Source organism: Sturnira hondurensis, unplaced genomic scaffold (genome assembly GCF_014824575.4).
Source record: "Sturnira hondurensis isolate 20B ecotype Veracruz unplaced genomic scaffold, ASM1482457v3 Scaffold0017436, whole genome shotgun sequence".
NCBI classification, from domain to species: Eukaryota; Metazoa; Chordata; class Mammalia; order Chiroptera; family Phyllostomidae; genus Sturnira; species Sturnira hondurensis.
Genome location: NW_028090067.1, coordinates 1,364,198 through 1,382,724, shown reverse-complemented (window position 1 = coordinate 1,382,724; position 18,527 = coordinate 1,364,198). Strand labels below are relative to the sequence as shown.

General features: G+C 40.0%; 1 protein-coding gene and 1 non-coding gene across 2 annotated transcripts; both read left to right on the top strand.

Annotated features, from left to right (window-relative positions):
- Positions 1-7,583: 7,583 nt before the first annotated feature.
- On the top strand, positions 7,584-17,299 carry GDF3 (growth differentiation factor 3). The gene is made up of 2 exons (XM_037068089.1): positions 7,584-8,033; positions 16,393-17,299. The coding sequence occupies exons 1-2, from the start codon at positions 7,766-7,768 to the stop codon at positions 17,220-17,222; spliced, it is 1,098 nt and encodes a 365-aa protein (XP_036923984.1). The 5' UTR covers positions 7,584-7,765; the 3' UTR covers positions 17,223-17,299.
- On the top strand, positions 15,882-15,989 carry LOC119002572 (U6 spliceosomal RNA). The gene has a single exon (XR_005069768.1). It is a non-coding gene; the product is annotated as a U6 spliceosomal RNA (small nuclear RNA).
- Positions 17,300-18,527: the final 1,228 nt, after the last annotated feature.

The window sequence follows — 18,527 nt, the reverse complement described above, 5'->3', positions numbered from 1 at the left end:
TTATATTTTACAAAACTCAAAAAATACATATTCTTTTACCCAACAATTTCAATTCTAGAAATTTATTTTATAAAAGTGCTTTGATAAGTGCCTAAAGATATAGCCACTTATTTATTCAATAAATAATATTTACTTATTTATTATGTTTATTGTGTCCTGACTGCTTGTAAATAACTTACTTACTTATAACGTAAGTTACTTGAGTCATGGATCTTTTAGCTATTTAGTTCACTTGTACATCCCAGATTCTTAAAATAATGCTTGGCACAAATATTTGTTGAACAAATGAATAAATTTATTAGTATGTTAGAAGATACATACTATGAACAAAATGGAAAGGGGGGAAGGAGATTGCAAACTGTGGGAGAGGGGCACAAGTTGGCGGTTAGAATGGTAAGGACAAGTTGAAGTCAAGGGTAAGGACCGTGGAAAAGGCTCGAAGGAGGTGAGGAAGTCAGACATGGGGACGTCTAGCAACAGTCTTTGCAGCAGAGGGAACAGCAAGATTGAATTGATTGTTAGACTTGTAAATTAATAAGAACATAATATGAAATGCAGATAAAATTTAGTTGGCAGGTCATGAAATGAAGCTAAAGACATTGTTTAGTGACTAAAAATTAAAATTCCTAAATGAGTAAAATATGGTACATTAATACAAAATGGTATTTTTATATAGTCATTAATGTGAGTCTAATGGATTTTATTCATCATTGTTATATTTTTATTTTTGACAATATGATAAAATGCTCAAACTATTAAATGGCAAGAACAAAGTCTAGTGGGATGTAACTATATTACAAATTTTAATCCTGTGTACCTCCTGTGGTTTTTCTTCTCAGAGTCGTATTACTACTCTTACTCAGGCTATGTAGTTTTTGCCATTCAGCTACACGCTATACATAACTATAAATAAATAACATACTTGATAGTAAAATACATCTAAGGAAGTAAAATTTTTTTATTTGTTTTAGATATCTGCCTCAATTTTTAAAATTTTCTTTCTGAAAATCTATTCTTAGCACATTGGTTTTGCAGGTGCTCTCAGCAAATTCTTACTCTGCCAATCTGGGTACTTTCTCATTCCTCTCTTCTCCAAAAACTAGTAAGAGCTGTGTGAATGGGCCCCAGGGTGTGAGCTATAGTCAGTATGAGAAATCTCAGTGAGTATTCTTTAATTCCTAGATGCTTCTCAACTTTTGTTTTTATGTCCCCACTAATGCTAGGGCTTACTAATTGTGTTCAGAGATGTGGAAGATGGGTTCATAATTCATTTGAAAAAAGGTTAAAAAACAGAAAAAAATTTGTGGTCTTTTTTTTATATATATATATTTTATTGATTATACCATTACAGTTGTTCTATTCCCCCCCTTCATTCCCCTCCACCCGCACACTCCCTCCCCCATCATTCTCCCCCCCCTTAGTTTATAACCACGTGTCTCAAGTTCTTTGGATTCTATATTTCCCCCACTATTCTCGCCCTCCCCCCTATCTATTTTCTACCTACCATCTATGCTATTTTCTGTGCCTTCTCCCCCCTTCTCCCCCTCCCACCCCCCTGTTTCTAACCCTCCATGTGTTCTTCATTTCTATGGTTCCACTCCTGATCTAGCTGTCCTCTTGGTTTGCTTTTGTTTTAGGTGTGGTTGTTAATAACTGTGTGTTTGCTGTCCTTTCACTGTTCATATTTTTCATCTTCTTTTTCTTATATAAGTCCCTTTAGCATTTCATATAATAAGGGCTTGGTGATGATGAACTCCTTGAACTTGACCTTATCTGAGAAGCACTTTATCTGTCCTTCCATTCTAAATGAAAGTTTTGCTGGATAAAGCAATCTTGGCTGTAGGTCTTTGGATTTCATGACTTGGAATACTTCTTTCCAGCCCCTTCTTGCCTGTAAGGTCTCTTTTGAGAAATCCGCTGACAGTCTGATGGGTACTCCTTTGTAGGTGACTGTCCCCTTATCCCTTGCTGCTTCTAGGATTCTCTCCTTCATTTTGGTCTTGGCTAATGTAATTATGATGTGCCTTGGTGTGTTCCTTCTTGGGTCCAACTTCTTTGGCACTCTCTGAGCTTCCTGGATTTCCTGGAAGTCTATTTCCTTTGCCAGACTGGGGAAGTTCTCCTTTATTATTTGTTCAAATACGTTTTCCACTCGTGGCTGTTTCTTTCCCCCTTCTGGTACCCCTATAATTCGGATGTTGGAACGTTTAAAGATGTCCTGGAGGTTCCTAAGCCTCTCCTCATTTTTTTGAATTCTCATTTCTTCATTCCTTTCTGGTGGGATGTTTTGTTCTTCCTTCTGGTCCATTCCATTGATTTGAGTCCCAGTTTCCTTTCCATCACTATTGGTTTCCTGTGCATCTCCCTTCATTTCAATTAGTTTAGCCTTCATATGTTCCTCTAATTTGTAACTTTGTTCCTCTAATTTGTGACTATAATCTACCAGTTCTGTGAGCATCCTGATAAATAGTGTCCTGAATTGTGCTTCTGAGAGGCTGGCAATTTCTTGGTCGCTTAGAGTTATTGGCTCTGGGAGTTTGAGTTCTTCTCGCGCCATCTTTCGGGTTGTTCGTGCCTGTTCCATAGCAGGATCAGAGCCCTAAAGTGTTCACTAGAACAGGGCAACTCAGTCGCTGGGTTGTGACGCTGCATGTGGGGGCGGGGTCAAAGAGGGACTATGGCGTCCTGTCCGCCGCCTGCCCCCACGGCCCTCACCGGTGCCGCAGTTGCTGCTGTCACCGGGCCCACGCGTTTCGTCCCACTGCACGCGAGTGTGCCACCGCCGTCAGCCCTCGCCCCCTGGGGCCTGCGTGGTCTGTCTCACTGTGCGCGAATATGCGCCCACGGTCTGCCCCGCACCCTAACTGGTTCCCGTCTGCCTGCGCGCCTGGGTCGGGGGCCCTGTCCTTCCCCACCCTGCTCGCTGCTGGCTCCGCCCCTCTTACCGTCCCCGTTGAACGGTTAGATGAGTCGGACTTCCGTATAATTCAATTTTCTGTCCTTTGGTTGTGTCTTTGTTTCTCCAAATCTTTGTTGTATTCAAACTTGGTTGTTGGAGAAGGCACAGTGTTTCCACCTATGCCTCCATCTTGGCGGAAGTAATTTGTGGTCTTTTTATTACCGGAAAAGTGGCTCAGTAGAAGAAAGAGAGTGAGATCAGAGTGTCAGGGTTGGAGAAGCTTCATATATTTCAAGTTCCTCATATTCTGACCATATGTATGGGTCCTGGATAAATGTTCTTTGGTTAATTTCTTCACCATTTTCATCCAGCCCCTTCCCCACCATCCCCATTCTGACGTTTTTTATTTTTTAAGATTTTATTTATTTTTAGAGAGAGGACAAAGGAGGGAGAAAGGAAGAGAAACATTGATGTGAGAGAGAAATGCCAATCACTGTACACCCCAACCAGGGACCGAACCTGCAACCCAGGCATGTGTCCTGACTGGGAGTCAAACAAGCTTTTGCTTTGCAGGACAGTGCCCAACCAACTGAGCCACACTGTTCAGGGCTCCCCTTAGTTCTTAATGTAAGTTTACCCAATTCTTTACCTGTGGTACTTTGTTTTGCCACTTGTATATCCCTAGTACAGTTTTCTAGACACTCAGTAAATATTGGTTCACTCTCTAGCAGAAGCATCCAAATCATTCTGTACTTCAGTGGTCATGAGTATGTTGTTTTATTTGTTCAAGTAACCTTTTTATGATAATCAAAAAATAAGTAATTATAAAAATTTTTTAAATATAAGCATTTTACCAAAAAAAAACCAAACTAAAAAATACAGCCATTGTTAATGTTTTGGTATCAATCTTTCCAAATTTTTGTCCATGTAAATTTTCAAGAATTTTTTTCAAAATGTGCTTTTTTTTGTTTAATATTATTCATGGATAAGTTTCTATGTCATTAAGTTTTTTTTTTACAACATAACTTATGGCCAAGTAATAATCTAACTTATGGATGTTCTATAATGTATTATTGTACAATGAGGTTGTTTTCAAGTTTGCTCTAATAAATAATGCTAAAATGAATTAATGTGTAATACTTTGTTCAGTCCCATCACTTAAATCACTCAAGAAACATTTACCAAGTATCCATCATTTGCCCTTTCCCTTTTGTAGCTTATATTCTACTGCCTTAAAACAATATTTAGAAATGGAATTTTTATTTAAAAGACATGAGTAATATTTAAATTTATTTTTAAAATTGTAGGAAAATGCACATAACATGCATTTTATTGTTTTCATCCTTTGTTCAGTGGCATTACGTATATTCACCTCGTGTTGCCATCACCACCCTCGATATCCAGGACTGTTTTCATCTTGCAGACCAGACACTCTGTATCTGTAAAAGAGTAACCCCCCATCCCCCAACCCCTAACAATAATCATTTCACTTTCTGTCCCTATGAATTTGACTACTCCAGTTACTTCATATAGGAAGAACGTGAATAGTTTAAAAACTTTTAATATATATTGGAAAGTTTTCTCCCCCTTAGTTATATTAATATATACCCCAGAGCTGAGTGTAGTAATGCTCTTTTCCTTGTTTCCTCATCTATATCTTTTTTCATTTTGCTGGTTGGATACACAAATAATTTTTGTAAACTATTAAAGTTGAATATTTCTCATGCTAATGATCACAGTAACTCACCTGGTGTGGTATAGTTCTCATTTTATTGATCAGAAAACCAAAGCTAGAAAAACAATTTGTCCAGGACCACATAGCCAGTAAATGACAGAGTTAGGGCTCTAATATAAGCCCATGGCTTCAGAGTGGGTCCTATAGTAGCCATTTTGCCTTGTTTTGATTTTCTAACTTGGGCTAAGAGTCCAGAATTACTATGTTTTTGTTTGTAGAATCCTAAAAGAAAATCTAATTCAACACTGTGGTTTTAGGTAAAGAAAAGAAGGCCCAAATAGGTTAGCTTTTGGTGACACCTGGGATCTTTCATACCCTTTCATTAAAAAAATTTTTTCCAGCCCTGGCTGGTGTAGCTCAGTGGATTGAGTGCAGGCCTGTGAACCAAAGGATCGCGGTTTGATTCCCAGTCAGGGCACATACCTGGGTTGCAGGCCAGTTCCCAGCAAGGGACAAATGAGAGGCAACTATACATTGATGTTTCTCTCCTTCTCTCCTTCCCTTCCCTTCTCCTCTAAAATCTTAAAAAAATTTTTTTTCAGCCCTGGCTGGGTTCCTCAGTGGGTTAGAGCATCATCTAGATGTGCCAAGATTGAAGGTTTGATCCCTGGTCGTGGCATGTACAAGAATCAACCAATGAATGTGTAAATAAGTGGAACAACAGATCAATTTCTTTTTTCTCTCTCCCTAAAATCAATCAATAATTTTTTTTAAAAAGGACTGAGTGAATACCTCAAGATTACACGGCTGTTGGAGGAGCCTTAACTAACTCACATCCCCTGACTCCTGATTTGGTGCTTTTTCTGCTTATATTAGGTGACTGCACACTCTCAATTATTGCTTTCTTTCCCCTGATCAGATCCCACTTTAATAAATAATAATTATAATAATAATTAATGTCAGCTAACTGCTATCAAGCGCTTACTATTTGGCAAACACTGTCCTGGGTCTTGCATGTGCTTTGTCGCATCAGACCCCCTGGCACCTCAGCAGAGAAAGTTTTATTCTCGCTTTACAATTGCATGACTTGTCTGTGATCACACAGCTACTAAGTGGTGGAACCAGAGTTTAAACAAACTAGGCCGATATCCGACTTTAAGACAGGACAATTAAATAAAATGCAACCCACCCTTATTGTTGAAGACAGGTGGAAATTATAAATTAAAAGTACCAACTAGGATTCAAGTAGAGATAGGAGAAATGGGAATGGAGAAAACGTGCCTATGTGGAAGAGCAAAACCTCTGGAAGTAGCACCAATTCATTCATTCACTTAGTTATTGCACACATATGTATTGAATGTCTACTACCTCTCAGACACTTTCCTTGATGTTAATGTCAGTTAGAGGAAAATACTTCAGTATTTCAAGGAAACAACATGATTCCAGTCCCCGGTGACCATACTGTCTGGGAGGGAAATGGGCAAAGCAAGTGAAATGCACGGTTAAGTTCTATAATGGATGCTACTCAAGGCTCAGTGGAGAAAGAAGAAGCATTGCAATCTATTTTAGAAGTCAAGTAAGTCTTTGCAGTGGAAGTGACCTTCGAACTTGGTCTGTGCAAAGGCAAAGGCTCTGAGGTGAAACGAGCTCATAGGAGACTACAAATATGTCATCATGGTTACAGCATTAACACTGATGGTGGTGGAAGATAGGAAATGAGGCTGGCTAGGAACATAGTTGCCAAACCAAAAAAGTGCTGAAATGACAAGCTAAGGAGTTTTGATTTATCCTGTAGATGATGGGAAATGATTAATTATCAGGTAAAGCATTTTCCTTCAGGAGAAACAAGTTTTTTAATAGATTATATAAAATAATGCAAAATTATAATAAAGTCCTTGCTCTCAAAAAGCTTAAAAATGATTTTGGCAACAGACTAGCTAATGGGAAATAGCACCAATTAATTCGTTCACTCATTTATCACACATATATTTATTGAACACCAGATAGTTTCCTTGGCAGCAGTGTCAGTTAGAGAAAAGGATCCAGTATTTGAAAAATCTCCCAGTACTTTGTCAAAACAAAACACAACAGAACCAAAAATTGATGTATGCTGCCCTACCCAATAACCTCTGTGTCTTTTCACATGCGGTTCCTTCAGCCCTGAATGCTTGACTGTTTTACTGAAAAATCTCTACTTAAACTTTGAAGCTGTCTCCTCTGAGAACACCTTGCATGTCCTTATCATGTGGCAGGCATTGTGCTGAGCACTTTAAACACATCATCTTATTAGATTTCTATGGCAAATTAGAAGGTCAGTTTTTTAAAAAAATATTTTATCTTTAGAGGGGGAGGGAAGGAGGGAAATATCAATGTATGGTTGCCTCTCGTGAGTCCCCTGCTGGGAACTGGCCTGCAACCCAGGCATGTGCCCTGACTGGGAATCAAACTGCAATCGTGTGGTTTGCAGGCCTGCGCTCAATCCACGGAGCTACACCAGCCAGGGCTGTCAGTGTTTATTCCAGTTGGGAAAACACAAATTTAGGAATGTTAAGAAACATGCCCAATGTCACATAGCGAATAAGTAATGGAATCAGAATGAACCCAGTCAATCTGATTCGTGACTTCAATCGGGAAGGGCAAAGTTAGATGAACAGAATCCAGCCCTTCAGTGCTGACAACTGACAGAATATAGATCAACTTCCTTGGGAGGATTTCTTACTCCCCGATTTAATTTCCCACATCACTATAGATATAGCCGAATAAAAATCTACCTAGGTATTTGGATAATTATACTAAGAATGACAAGACTTTGAATTACTTGGTACTCTGTTCTTAGCACCTGTCTGAACACCTTGCACATAATAGATGCTTAATAAATGTTTGTGAAATGAATAAATGCATTTCTCCTTTCCACTCTTTCTACTGCTGACAAACTTCAGACTGTTGTAGAGTTAGGCCTACGCAATGGTAATCTTTGCTTTGTGTACTTACTTTCTGGAACAGTAGACCTAGAGAGGAAGAAAAAAAAAATCTGTCTTTTCCCATCCAATTGCCTTTGAGGAGCCGGGAAGAGAGCAATTCACACTTGATTATCCTACGGCAGATAAATTAGCAGCGCCTGAATTGCTGGCAAGTCGGGAGCTAGACCTCTCTTCAGCCTGACTAGCCTGCTTTGTCTCAGCTCAGAGGCCATGCTTCCTCCCCTGCCAATCTTGGCTCTCAGCCTCTTGTTAACTCTGGCCTTGGGCCAGACATTGCAATTTCAGGAACATGACTTTCTCCAACTCCTAGGCTTAGACAAGGTGCCTTCACCCCAGAAATTCCAACCTGTGCCTCATATCTTGAAGAAAATTTTCCGCAATCGAGAGGCAGCAGTCACCTTAGGGGTCTCGCGAGATTTATGCTACGTGAAGGAGCTGGGAGTCCGGGGGAATGTACTTCGACTTCTGCCAGATCAAGGTAAGGGTATTGGAATATTTCCTACCGAAAAATTGGACATTAGAGGGTGTGAACAAAGGAAAGAAGAAGTAACAGTGACTGCGGGTTCATAGAAGGCTTTGTGCTGGTATTTTATGTACTTTATCTGATTTAATCCCAGCAACAACCCTGAGAGATAGGCTGAGACAGTAGGTAACCTGTAATGTATTTGAGATCAAACAGCTAGTGTGTGAACAAAGTCAGGATTCAAAACAAGCTGGGTTTGGTTTTGTGTTTTCCTGAATCAATAGCTCTACGCTGCAGTTTATGTAGGATGGGTGGGGGTAGAATAAGGACTCATTCTACTCATGTCTACTCTGTAGCCCACAATGGACGCATCCTGGTGCCTTTGGGATGGCAAGCAGTGGGTAAAAATTTTGAATTCAGCTTGCCCATGGGCCCAGCTTCTTTTTGCCATATCTCCTTTCCACCTTTGTTGGGTGGAAAAGGCTATTCTTGATGTACAAATACAGAGTAATAACATATGCCATTGTCATACTCTATATAAGGGTCTGAGAGAGTTGCATTTAATGATTTGCCAAACTAATCACCCACCAAAATGACCCAGATCAACTGTGGAAAGTTTACTATTCTCTTGCCTTGTTCCTGCCCTTCACCCTCCCACCTGATTCTTATTCAGAGTCAGAGATTAGCGTTGTAATCTGCATTTCCATTGGCCTCCCAAGTAGTTCAGAGGCAGTATTGAGAGCCCTCATAGGTTAGTTTTACAGCAACTGGAGATTGAGATTTGAATATTTATTTAAGAAGCATTTGTTGGATACCTACTGTGTGCTGGGAACAGTGTATGACCCTAAGAATACAGAGATTAAAGATAAAAATCTGCCCTGTGAGTTTATAGAAGGGAGGAAAAAACAAATGACTTCTATATATGCACTGTACTAAGTATTACATTTAGAAGCTTAGGGCCTTGGGGTGTGGGTTCAGGGAAACGTTCTGGAGGCTTAAGAGGTAATGGGGGGGGGTTTCTTGGAGAGAGTAGAAAACTGCTAAGGTTACTTCATCCTTCCCCAATGCAAAAAAATCTTCAATTTTTGTGATAGTAATTTTATCAAATAATGGTGGGAACAGAATATAATCTCACTGTCATCCCTCCTTAACCCTTCCTCTAGAGAAAATCACCATTAGAAGTTGTAGCCCTGGCTGGTATAGCTCAGTGGATTGAGCACAGGCCTGCGAACCAGAGGATCTCGGTTCAATTCCCAGTCAGGGCACATGCATGGATTGCAGGCCGGTTCCCTGCAGGCCAACTCCCAGCAGGGGATGCACAAAAGGCAACCATACATTGATGTTTCTCTCCCTCTCCCCTTCCCTTCTAAAGGTAAATAAATAAATAAAAATCTTTAAAAAAAAAAAAAAGAAGTTGTATATTCTTCCAGGCTTTTCTTTTTTGCATATATAATATAAACCTGCAATTTTTAAAAATGGGGCATACTATATATACAGTCCTTTAGTATTATGAACATCTCATAAAAGCCAACACAGTCAACTTTTTCATTTTAATGGTTACATGATATTCCATTGTATTGATATGTTGCAATTTATGTAATTAATGCCCTGTTGATGGGCATAGACATATATTAATGGTGCAGCTTTACGTCCACTTTTTTGTGTGTGTGTGGACATTTTCTATGATTTCCCTAAGATAAATTCTTGGAAGGAGATTGTTGGATAAAAGAGTAGGCACATTCATACTTAATTTTTAAAAATTATATTTTATTGATTATGCTATTAAAGTTGTCCTGATTTTTCCCTCTTTGCCTTCTCTCCATCCAGCACCCCCACTCCCTAAGGCAACACTCTTCACCATAGTTCATGTCCATGGGTCATAAATATAAGTTCTTTGACTACTTCATTTCCTATACTGTACTTTACATCCCCATGGCTATTCTGTAACTACCTATTTGTACTTCTTAATCCCCTCACCTCCTCACCTGTTCCCTCACACCCCCCTCATATCTGGCAACCATCAAAATGCTCTCCATATCTGTGATTCTGTCTCTGTTCTTGTTTGCTTAGTTTTTTAGATTCAATTGTTGATAGATATGTATTTATTGCCATTTTATTCATAGTTTTGACCTTCTTCTTTTTCTTAAATAAGTCCTTTTAACATTTCAGATAATAATGGTTTGGTGATGATGAAGTCCTTTAGTTTTTTCTCATCCGGAAAGCTATTCATCTGCCCTTCCATTCTAAATGATAGCTTTGCTGGGTAGCTGGCTGTAGGTCTCTGCTTCTCATGACTTTGAATATTTCTTGCCAATCCCTTCTACCCTGCAAAGTTTCTTTTGAGAAATTAGCTTACAGGCTTATGGGAACTCCCCTGCGGTAACTTCTTTTCTCTTGCTGCTTTTAAGATTCTCTCTTTATCTTTAACATTTGGCATTTTGATTACGAGGTTTCTTGGAGAGGGCCTCTTTGCATCTATCTTGTTTGGAACTTTCTGTGCTGCCTGGACTTGCATGTCTATTTCCTTCACCAAATTAGACAATTTTTTATTATTATTTCAAATAAAATTTTCTAATTTTTTGCTTTTCTCTTCTTCTTCTTATACCCCTATGATGCAAATGTTGGACCTCTTGAAGTCCCAGAGGCTGCTTACTCTGTACTTATTTTTTGGATTCTTTTTCCCTCTTGTGTTCTGATTGGTTGCTTTATGTTTCTTATGTTTCAAATCATTGATTTGATTCTTGGCTTCATCCACACTACTGTTATTTTCCTGTAAATTGTTCTTTATTTCAATTAGCATATTCTTTTTTTCTGACTGAATTTCTTTTATGCTGTTGAGGTTCTTATTAAGTTTCTTTTTAAAAAAAGATTTTATTTATTTATCTTTAGAGGGAAAGGGAAGAATAAAGGGAGAGAAATATCAATTTATGGTTGCCTCTTGTGCATCCCCTGCTGGGAACTGGCCTGCAACCCAGGCATGTGCCCTGACTGGGAATCGAACCATGATCCTTTGGTTCGCAGGCCCGCGCTCAATCCACTGACCTACACCAGCCAGGACTATTAAGTTTCTTGAGCATCCTTATAAACAGTGTTTTAAACTCTGCATCTGATATATTACTTATAGCCACTTCATTTATTGCTTTTTCTGGAGTTTTGCTGTTTTTCGTACGGGTCATGTCTCTTTGTCGCTTCATTTTGGTAGCTTCCCTGTGTTTGTTTCTATGCATTAGTTAGAGCTGCTTTGACTTATATCTTGGTAGTATGGCCTTATGTAGTAGGTGTCCTGCAGGGTCCAGTGGCACAGCCTCCCCTATCACCCAAACTGGGTACTTGAGGTTCACCCTTCATGTGGGCTGAGTATACCCCTCCTCTGTTAGTTGAGTCTTGGTTGCTGTTGACAGATCAATAGGAGGGGTTTACTTAGGCTAGCTGTGCAGGGGCAGAGTGGTGCTGCTCCAACATGGTCTGTAGCTGTCCACTGGGTGTGCTGGCCCTGTGAGTTCCTGGGTGGTGCAGGCTAAGGTCAGCCTGTGTTTGCCTGGAGCCACCCTGCCTGAGCCATAAGCAATCTGAGATGGCTGCTACTTGTGCTAGGTTTGGAGATTCCCAGGCAAAGCCAAGCTGTGAATCCAGGCGGGCTGCTGCTAGTGCCAAGCCTAGGGCTCACTGAAGGCAGCTGTTTCCTGTTGGAGAGAATATAGGGAGTTGTGAAGCATAAGCCAAGACCAGCCATTCATATGGAAAAGCAGTTTAGGTAGGCCTGTACGTTGGGTGGAGCAGAATTTCTGGGGATTTCCAGGGCAGGGCTAAACAGTGTTAGCCAGGTTGATGGAGTCTCAGATATGGCATTAGCCTACTGGCTCCATGGGGGGCAGGGTTTTGAAAAGGGACAATGGCTTCTGCTTGCCTCGGTGCCAGACACTTTAGTTTCTCCCATAGGGCACTTTCAAGCTGCTATCCTGGTGTTGGAGGTCAGAGGGAATCTGAGTAGGGAAGTCTGTGTGTGTATTGTTTAAGAAGAACTTCTTGGGGCTCCAGAAATTTCTTCCACCAACTCGATCCCTGCTGGTTTTTGCAGCCAAAGTTGTGGGGACTTATCTTCCTGGCATTGGAACCCTGGGCTGGGGGGCTGTTGTGGGTCTGGGAATCCTGGCTCCTGAGATGTCTCTCCCAAATTGTTATCCACCACAGGTGAGTGTAAGACCAGCCTGTTCTGCTTCTGCACCCCTCCTACCAGTCTGGATGGGTGTGGTTTCTTTAATTCCACAGTTGTCAGACTTGCATTCAACTCTATCTGCTGGTTCCGAGTGATGGTTTTTCTATATTTTAGGTGTAATTTTGATGTGTGAAGAGGCGAGCCATGTCTGCCTATGCTGTCATCTTATATATTTTTGATATATAGCAAATGTTCTCCAAAATTTATACCCCACCACGAGTGTCAGAATTCTCACTTCCCTGCCATTAACAGCAATCTTTTTAAAAATAAGAACTTGCCCTGGCTGGTGTGGCTCAGTGTGGTGGATTGAGTGACTGCCTGTGAACTGAAAGGTTACTGGTTTGATTCCTGGTCAGGACCAGGTCCCCAGATGGGGGCATGTGAGAGGTAACGGATCAATGTATCTCTCACACACTGATGTTTCTTTCTCTCTGTTTCTCCCTCCCTTTCCCTGTCTTTGAAAATAAAATAAATAAATAAAAATCTTTTTTAAAAAGAACTTAATGAAATATCAGTATAACACCCACCCAGAAAAGGGCTTACACCACAGCGAACAGCTCAATGAATTTTCACAGAAAACCAGCACCCAGATCAAGAAACAGGGTGTGACCAGCACCCCCAAGATCCTTCATGCCCCCTTCTGGGTAATCACCACACCTCTGCAAGGGTCACTTCTGTCCTGGTATCTAACATTACATCTGAGTTTTGCCTGTTTTTGAACTTCATGTAAATAGAAATGTGAAATGTGTTCTTTCTTGTGTCTGGCTTCTTTCACTCAACATCGTATTTGTGAGATGTACCCATGCTGTGTGTATCTGTGGTTCATTGTCATTGTTGTATAGTGTTCATTCTAGTAATATACCACAGTGTACTTACCCATGCTACACTGAATGCTCACTAGGGGACATCTTTAGCTTTTAATTTTTGTTAGCCTGGAAGGAAAAACATAATCTCATTTTAATTTTAATTTTTAATAAGATGGAATAATGTCTTTTCAAATGAATAATGAACCATTCATTTTTATTTTTCAGGCAGTTGCTTTAAAGCTTATATATGTCCCCTTTCCTATCAAGGATTCTTCATTGGTATTAATGATTTGTAAGGCCCCTTAATCATTCAAAAAGCTCTTTATGGCCATGAATTTTAACTTGTTTTGTACATTACGAGCATTCTTGTTTTTGTTATTAATAATGTCTTTTGAATATAGAAGTTTTTAATTTTCATCTGTCCATCTTTTTCATTTTGGGTTTTGGGCTTCTTTTTTCTTAAGCCTAAGGGATGTGATTTAGTGATATGAGTAAAAGGGGAGACCAATATATTAGAATTAGAACCATAAACAGGAGAGATTAACTGTTCAGAGAGGGATAAGTCCATGAAAACACCCCTGAACCTGACAGTTAACAACTTTTAAGAGTGATGTTTCACTGGAGTGGTAAAGGTATTGGAAAATAACAGAAGGGTATGAGTAAGAAGTAGAGACAGCCAATGTAGACAATTCTTGTCTTTTTTTTTTTTAAAGATTTTGTTTATTTTTAGCGAGAAGGGAAAGGGGAGAAAGAGAGGGAGAGAAATATCAGTGTGTGAGAGATACATTGATCAGCTGCCTCTTGCACACCCCCAGCTGGGAACCTGGCCGCCCAGCATGTGCCCTGACTGGGCATTGAATTGGGAACCTTTGGGTTTGCAGGTCGTCACTCAGTCCACTGAGCCACACTAGTCAAAGCTAGACTGATCTTTTTAAAAGATGGTCAATGAAAGGAAAGGGAGAGATAATACATTGAGCTTGAAGAGAAAACTGGTAATTTTAAATTTTTTAATTTTCTTCTTTTTTAAAAAAGATTTTATTTATTTATCTTTAGAGGGGGAAGGCAAGGAGGGAGGGAGAGAAATATCAATGTGTGGTTGTCTCTCATGCATCCTCTGCTGGGAACTGGCCTGCAACCCAGACATCTACCCCAACTGGGAATCAAACTGCGATCCTTTGGTTTGCAGGCCTGCGCTCTGAGCTCAATCCACTGAGTTACACCAGCCAGGGCAAGTTTCTCTCTCTCACTTTTTTTTTAAAAGATTTTATTTATTTATTTATCTTTAGAGGGGAAGGAGAGAGGAAGAGAAACAATGTATGGTTGCCCTTCATGCGTCCCCTGCTGGTAGTTGGCCTGCAAGGAACCGGCCTACAACCCAGGCATGTGCCCTGATTGGGAATCGAACCGCAATCCTCTGGTTCGCAGGCCTGCGCTCAATCCACTGAGTTACACCAGCCAGGGCACAAGTTCCTTATTTTTAAAATGAGACTGCAGCCCTGGCTGGTGTGGCTCAGTGGACTGAGGGCCAGCCTGCGAATCAAAGTGTCGCTGGTTCAATTCCCAGCCAAGGCATATACCTGGGTTTTGGGCCAGGTCTGCGGTTGGGGGTGGGTGAGAGGCAACCCATCAACATGTCTGTGTCTGTCACACATCAATATTTCAATCCCTCTCTTTCTCCCTCCCTCTCCTTCTCTCTAATAAATAAATAAAACCTTTAAAAAAAGAAAAGGTAAAAATATACTCTATTGAACTTTTCCTCAAGTAATAGGTGAGGTTCGAAAATCCAGGCAGAGAAGTTGACTTTGAAAATATGGAAACATACAACTACAACTTCAAAAGGTGGAGAGAAGCAAGGGGCATGTGGAGAAACTGAAGGATCACATTGCCCCTCAGTATCTAGCGAGGTGGGAGAAGACGTCTTCAGAGATACAGGACTAGACATTGCTGATATTGACAACTGTGGGCTTTACATCCTTATGAATTACCTAAAGATAAATCATAAGAGATTTCTGGAGGGTCAGTCTTTGCTGGATGACAGGAGTTTGTTCTGAAGTCAATCTAAGTGGTTAGATCTTGACTGGCAGCCCTTGAGCCTAGGATGTTCTTAAACATTTTTGTGTGGGAGTCCCTTAGGCAGTTCTGTTGAAGCCACCGGACACCTTTTCAGGATAATGGTTTACATGCCTCCAATAAAATATTTAGAATTTCAAAAGAAATCAATTAAATATTAAAATATATTTAGAAAAAATATGTTTAAAAACAAATGTGTATATAATAGCATATAGGATGCATTATTGCTGTAACAAATACAAGTAACAATATCTACAGAATTTATCTAACTACCATGAATCCAAAGTAGTGTGAGCATATTATTTTAAAATATTTGCCTTGGCTGGTGTGACTCAGTGGATTGAGCATGGGCTGCAAATCAGAGTTGCCAGTTTGATTCCCAGTTGGGGCACATGCCTGGGTTGTGGGCCAGGTCCCCAGTGGGGGCCATGTGAGAGGCAACCACACTTGATATTTCTCTCACTCTCTTTCTCCCTCCCTTCTGCTCACTCTAAAAATAAATAAATAAAAATTAAAAAACTAAAATATTTGCAACAACTTAATGCATGAGCAAAGCTATGTTTTTTGTTTTTTTGGTAACAGTGTCTTAGCCCCTGATAATGTTATTGGGATTTGTTGACTATTTTCATGAGTGAAAGAAATGCCAGATTTCATTTAGAGTTTAGTAAAAAAAAGATGTCATTCTTTTTCCCATCTACCATCATGGACCTTGTTAGTTGTACACAGGACCCCTTGGGCACTTGCACACGTGGGGTGAGAACCTCTGGCCTTGTGCTTGCTTTGTTAGCACACATACTGAAAGTTGGAACGATACAGAGAGGGTTAGCAGGGCCCCCATGCAAGGATGACGTGCAAATCTGTGAAGTGTTCCACCTTTTTAAGAGGGTTAAGAAGTACAAACTGCCAGTTATAAAATTAGTCATGGGAATGTAATGTACAGCATAGGGTATATAGTCAGTAATATTGTAACCGCTATGTATGGTGCCAGATGGGTCTACGCTTACCTTGGTGATCACTTCATAAGGTATATAAATGTGTAATCTCTACATTGTGCACCTGAAACTAATATAATATTGCATGCCAACTATAGTTTAAAAAGTAAATAAAAAATGAGGAGAAATAAACCCTCCCAAATGATAGAATTTGAGTGTAACTGATTATTTCCTGCCCTTACTTTGCGTATGTGATATACATGTAACATTTCACATTTACATCATAGGCGGATATAAAGTAAGATATATTAATGTTATGGTGACACTCACATGTCTCTGTTCCTGTCTAGGTTTCTTTCTTTACTCCAAGAGAATTCCCCAGGCTTCCTCTTGCCTACAGAAGCTCCTCTACTTCAACCTGTCTGCAGTTAAAGACAAGGAGCAGTTAACAACGGCCCAGCTGGGCCTGGACTTGGGGCCCAACACTTACTATCACCTGGGGCCACAACTGGAACTGGCTCTCTCCCTGGTTCAGGAGCCTCATGTGTGGGGCCAGGCCACCCCCAAGCCAGGGAAAGTGTTTTTATTGCAGTCAGTACCGTGGCCTCAAGGTGTCCTTCGCTTCAACCTACTGGATGTGGCTAAGGACTGGAATGATAACCCTCAGAAAAACGTAGGCTTGTTCTTGGAGATACTAGTGAAAGGGCACAGAGACTCTGGGGTGAATTATCAGCTTGAGGACACCTGTGCCAGACTGAGATGTTCTCTTCATGCTTCCCTGATGGTGGTGACCCTCGACCCTGAGCAGTGCCACCATTCTTCCCGGAAAAAAAGGGCAGTCCTCTCTGCCCCTAATGTTCCTTGCAAGAACCTCTGCCATCGTCACCAGCTGTTCATCAACTTCAGGGACCTGGGTTGGCACAAGTGGATCATCGCCCCCAAGGGGTTCATGGCAAATTACTGCCACGGAGATTGTCCTTTCTCATTGACCACTTCCCTCAACAGCTCCAACTATGCATTCATGCAAGCACTGATGCATGCTGTTGACCCAGCGATTCCCCAGGCTGTCTGTATTCCCACCAAGCTGTCCCCCATCTCCATGCTTTACCAGGACAACAATGACAATGTTATTCTACGACACTATGATAACATGGTAGTTGATGAATGTGGATGTGGGTAGGCTGTCTGAAAAAGGAATTGTAGGAGTCTTCTGAGGGTAGAGCTTTTAATAAAACTCCCTATCTGGTTTATGACCTCTTGGATCTGAAATATCAATATGTTTACGTTTACAATTTGTCCTCCTGAAAATCCGTCATGATTGATGATGTCCCAGATTACACACTCACACACAGCCTTAATGATGATTGGGATTTTTAAAAAATCACCAATATCTAATAGTTAATTTAATGGCTGAATTATATATGATTATTTAGATACATGTTTTACTTAAGAAAACCAAAAATAATTAAATAAATTTTAAAAGGAGTAAAAAAAAAAATGCCAAGTCCTAGCATTAATAAAAAAAAGAAAGAGAGAAAAGGGTTATCATTGGGCACTGTTTGCCATTTTTTCATGGTGGAATAGTGGTATGAATTTGTTCATGTATTATGTTCATATCTTAGAAAAATTTCAAGCATAGAATTACAAAGTTAAAAGTATAAGTTGACTCTTCTATAATTAATATAAAATATATCAATATTTAGCACAAACATGCATGTATTCTGGGGTAAAATGCAAAATTCGCATGGACTTCAAATATAGAATTCTACACAGTAGTATACTTTGGATTACATCAGGAAGTAGGAAGTTATTTACTTCAAGTTCGGAGAACAAAAGTGGAAAAGTTTGGGAATCGCCATGTTATTTAATCCCTTCTGTAGCTGCGCTTGCCACTACCTCAAGTTAACCTCACCATTCACCTTGGGTTATTGCTACAACTTTTGACCTGATCTTTCTGTTTTTATTTGTGGATTTTTTAAAAATGTAGATTATTATAATTGAAATAGATCACAAATACACGTGAAGGGGCCTGCACAACCACTCCAGTCACGTTTCCCATCCTCCTAATAAAATTACCATCCTGAAGTCAGTGTCCATCTTTCCCATTCATTTCTTTATAATTTTATTACATACACTTGGATCCATAAACAGTATAAAACATTGTTCCACAAATATATAAACTTCATAGAAACAATATTGGAGTTTATTTTTTCTATCATTTTTCCTCCCAATTTATTATTTCAGAGGTCAGTAGATGTATGGATATCATTTTTTTCACTGCTGAGTAGTAATCTATTACAAGCATATTACACAATTGACTTATCCCTTATGCTATTGGGCACTGGGGACATTCAAACAAACTGCTAGAATCGTTGCTATAGAATGGACACAAAATCTCTTACAATCTGTCTGTCCAGCTGGGACTCCGTGCAGGGCAGCAGTGAGTTTGGGCAACTTATAAGGAGAACGAAGAGGCTGCAGAGAT

Excerpts from the sequence above, each read along its gene's own strand:
- GDF3 (XM_037068089.1), top strand. The coding sequence starts at position 7,766 with ATGCTTCCTCCCCTGCCAATCTTGGCTCTCAGCCTCTTGTTAACTCTG. Across the intron at positions 8,034-16,392 it reads TCGACTTCTGCCAGATCAAG|GTTTCTTTCTTTACTCCAAG; the intron begins GTAAGGGTATTG and ends GTTCCTGTCTAG.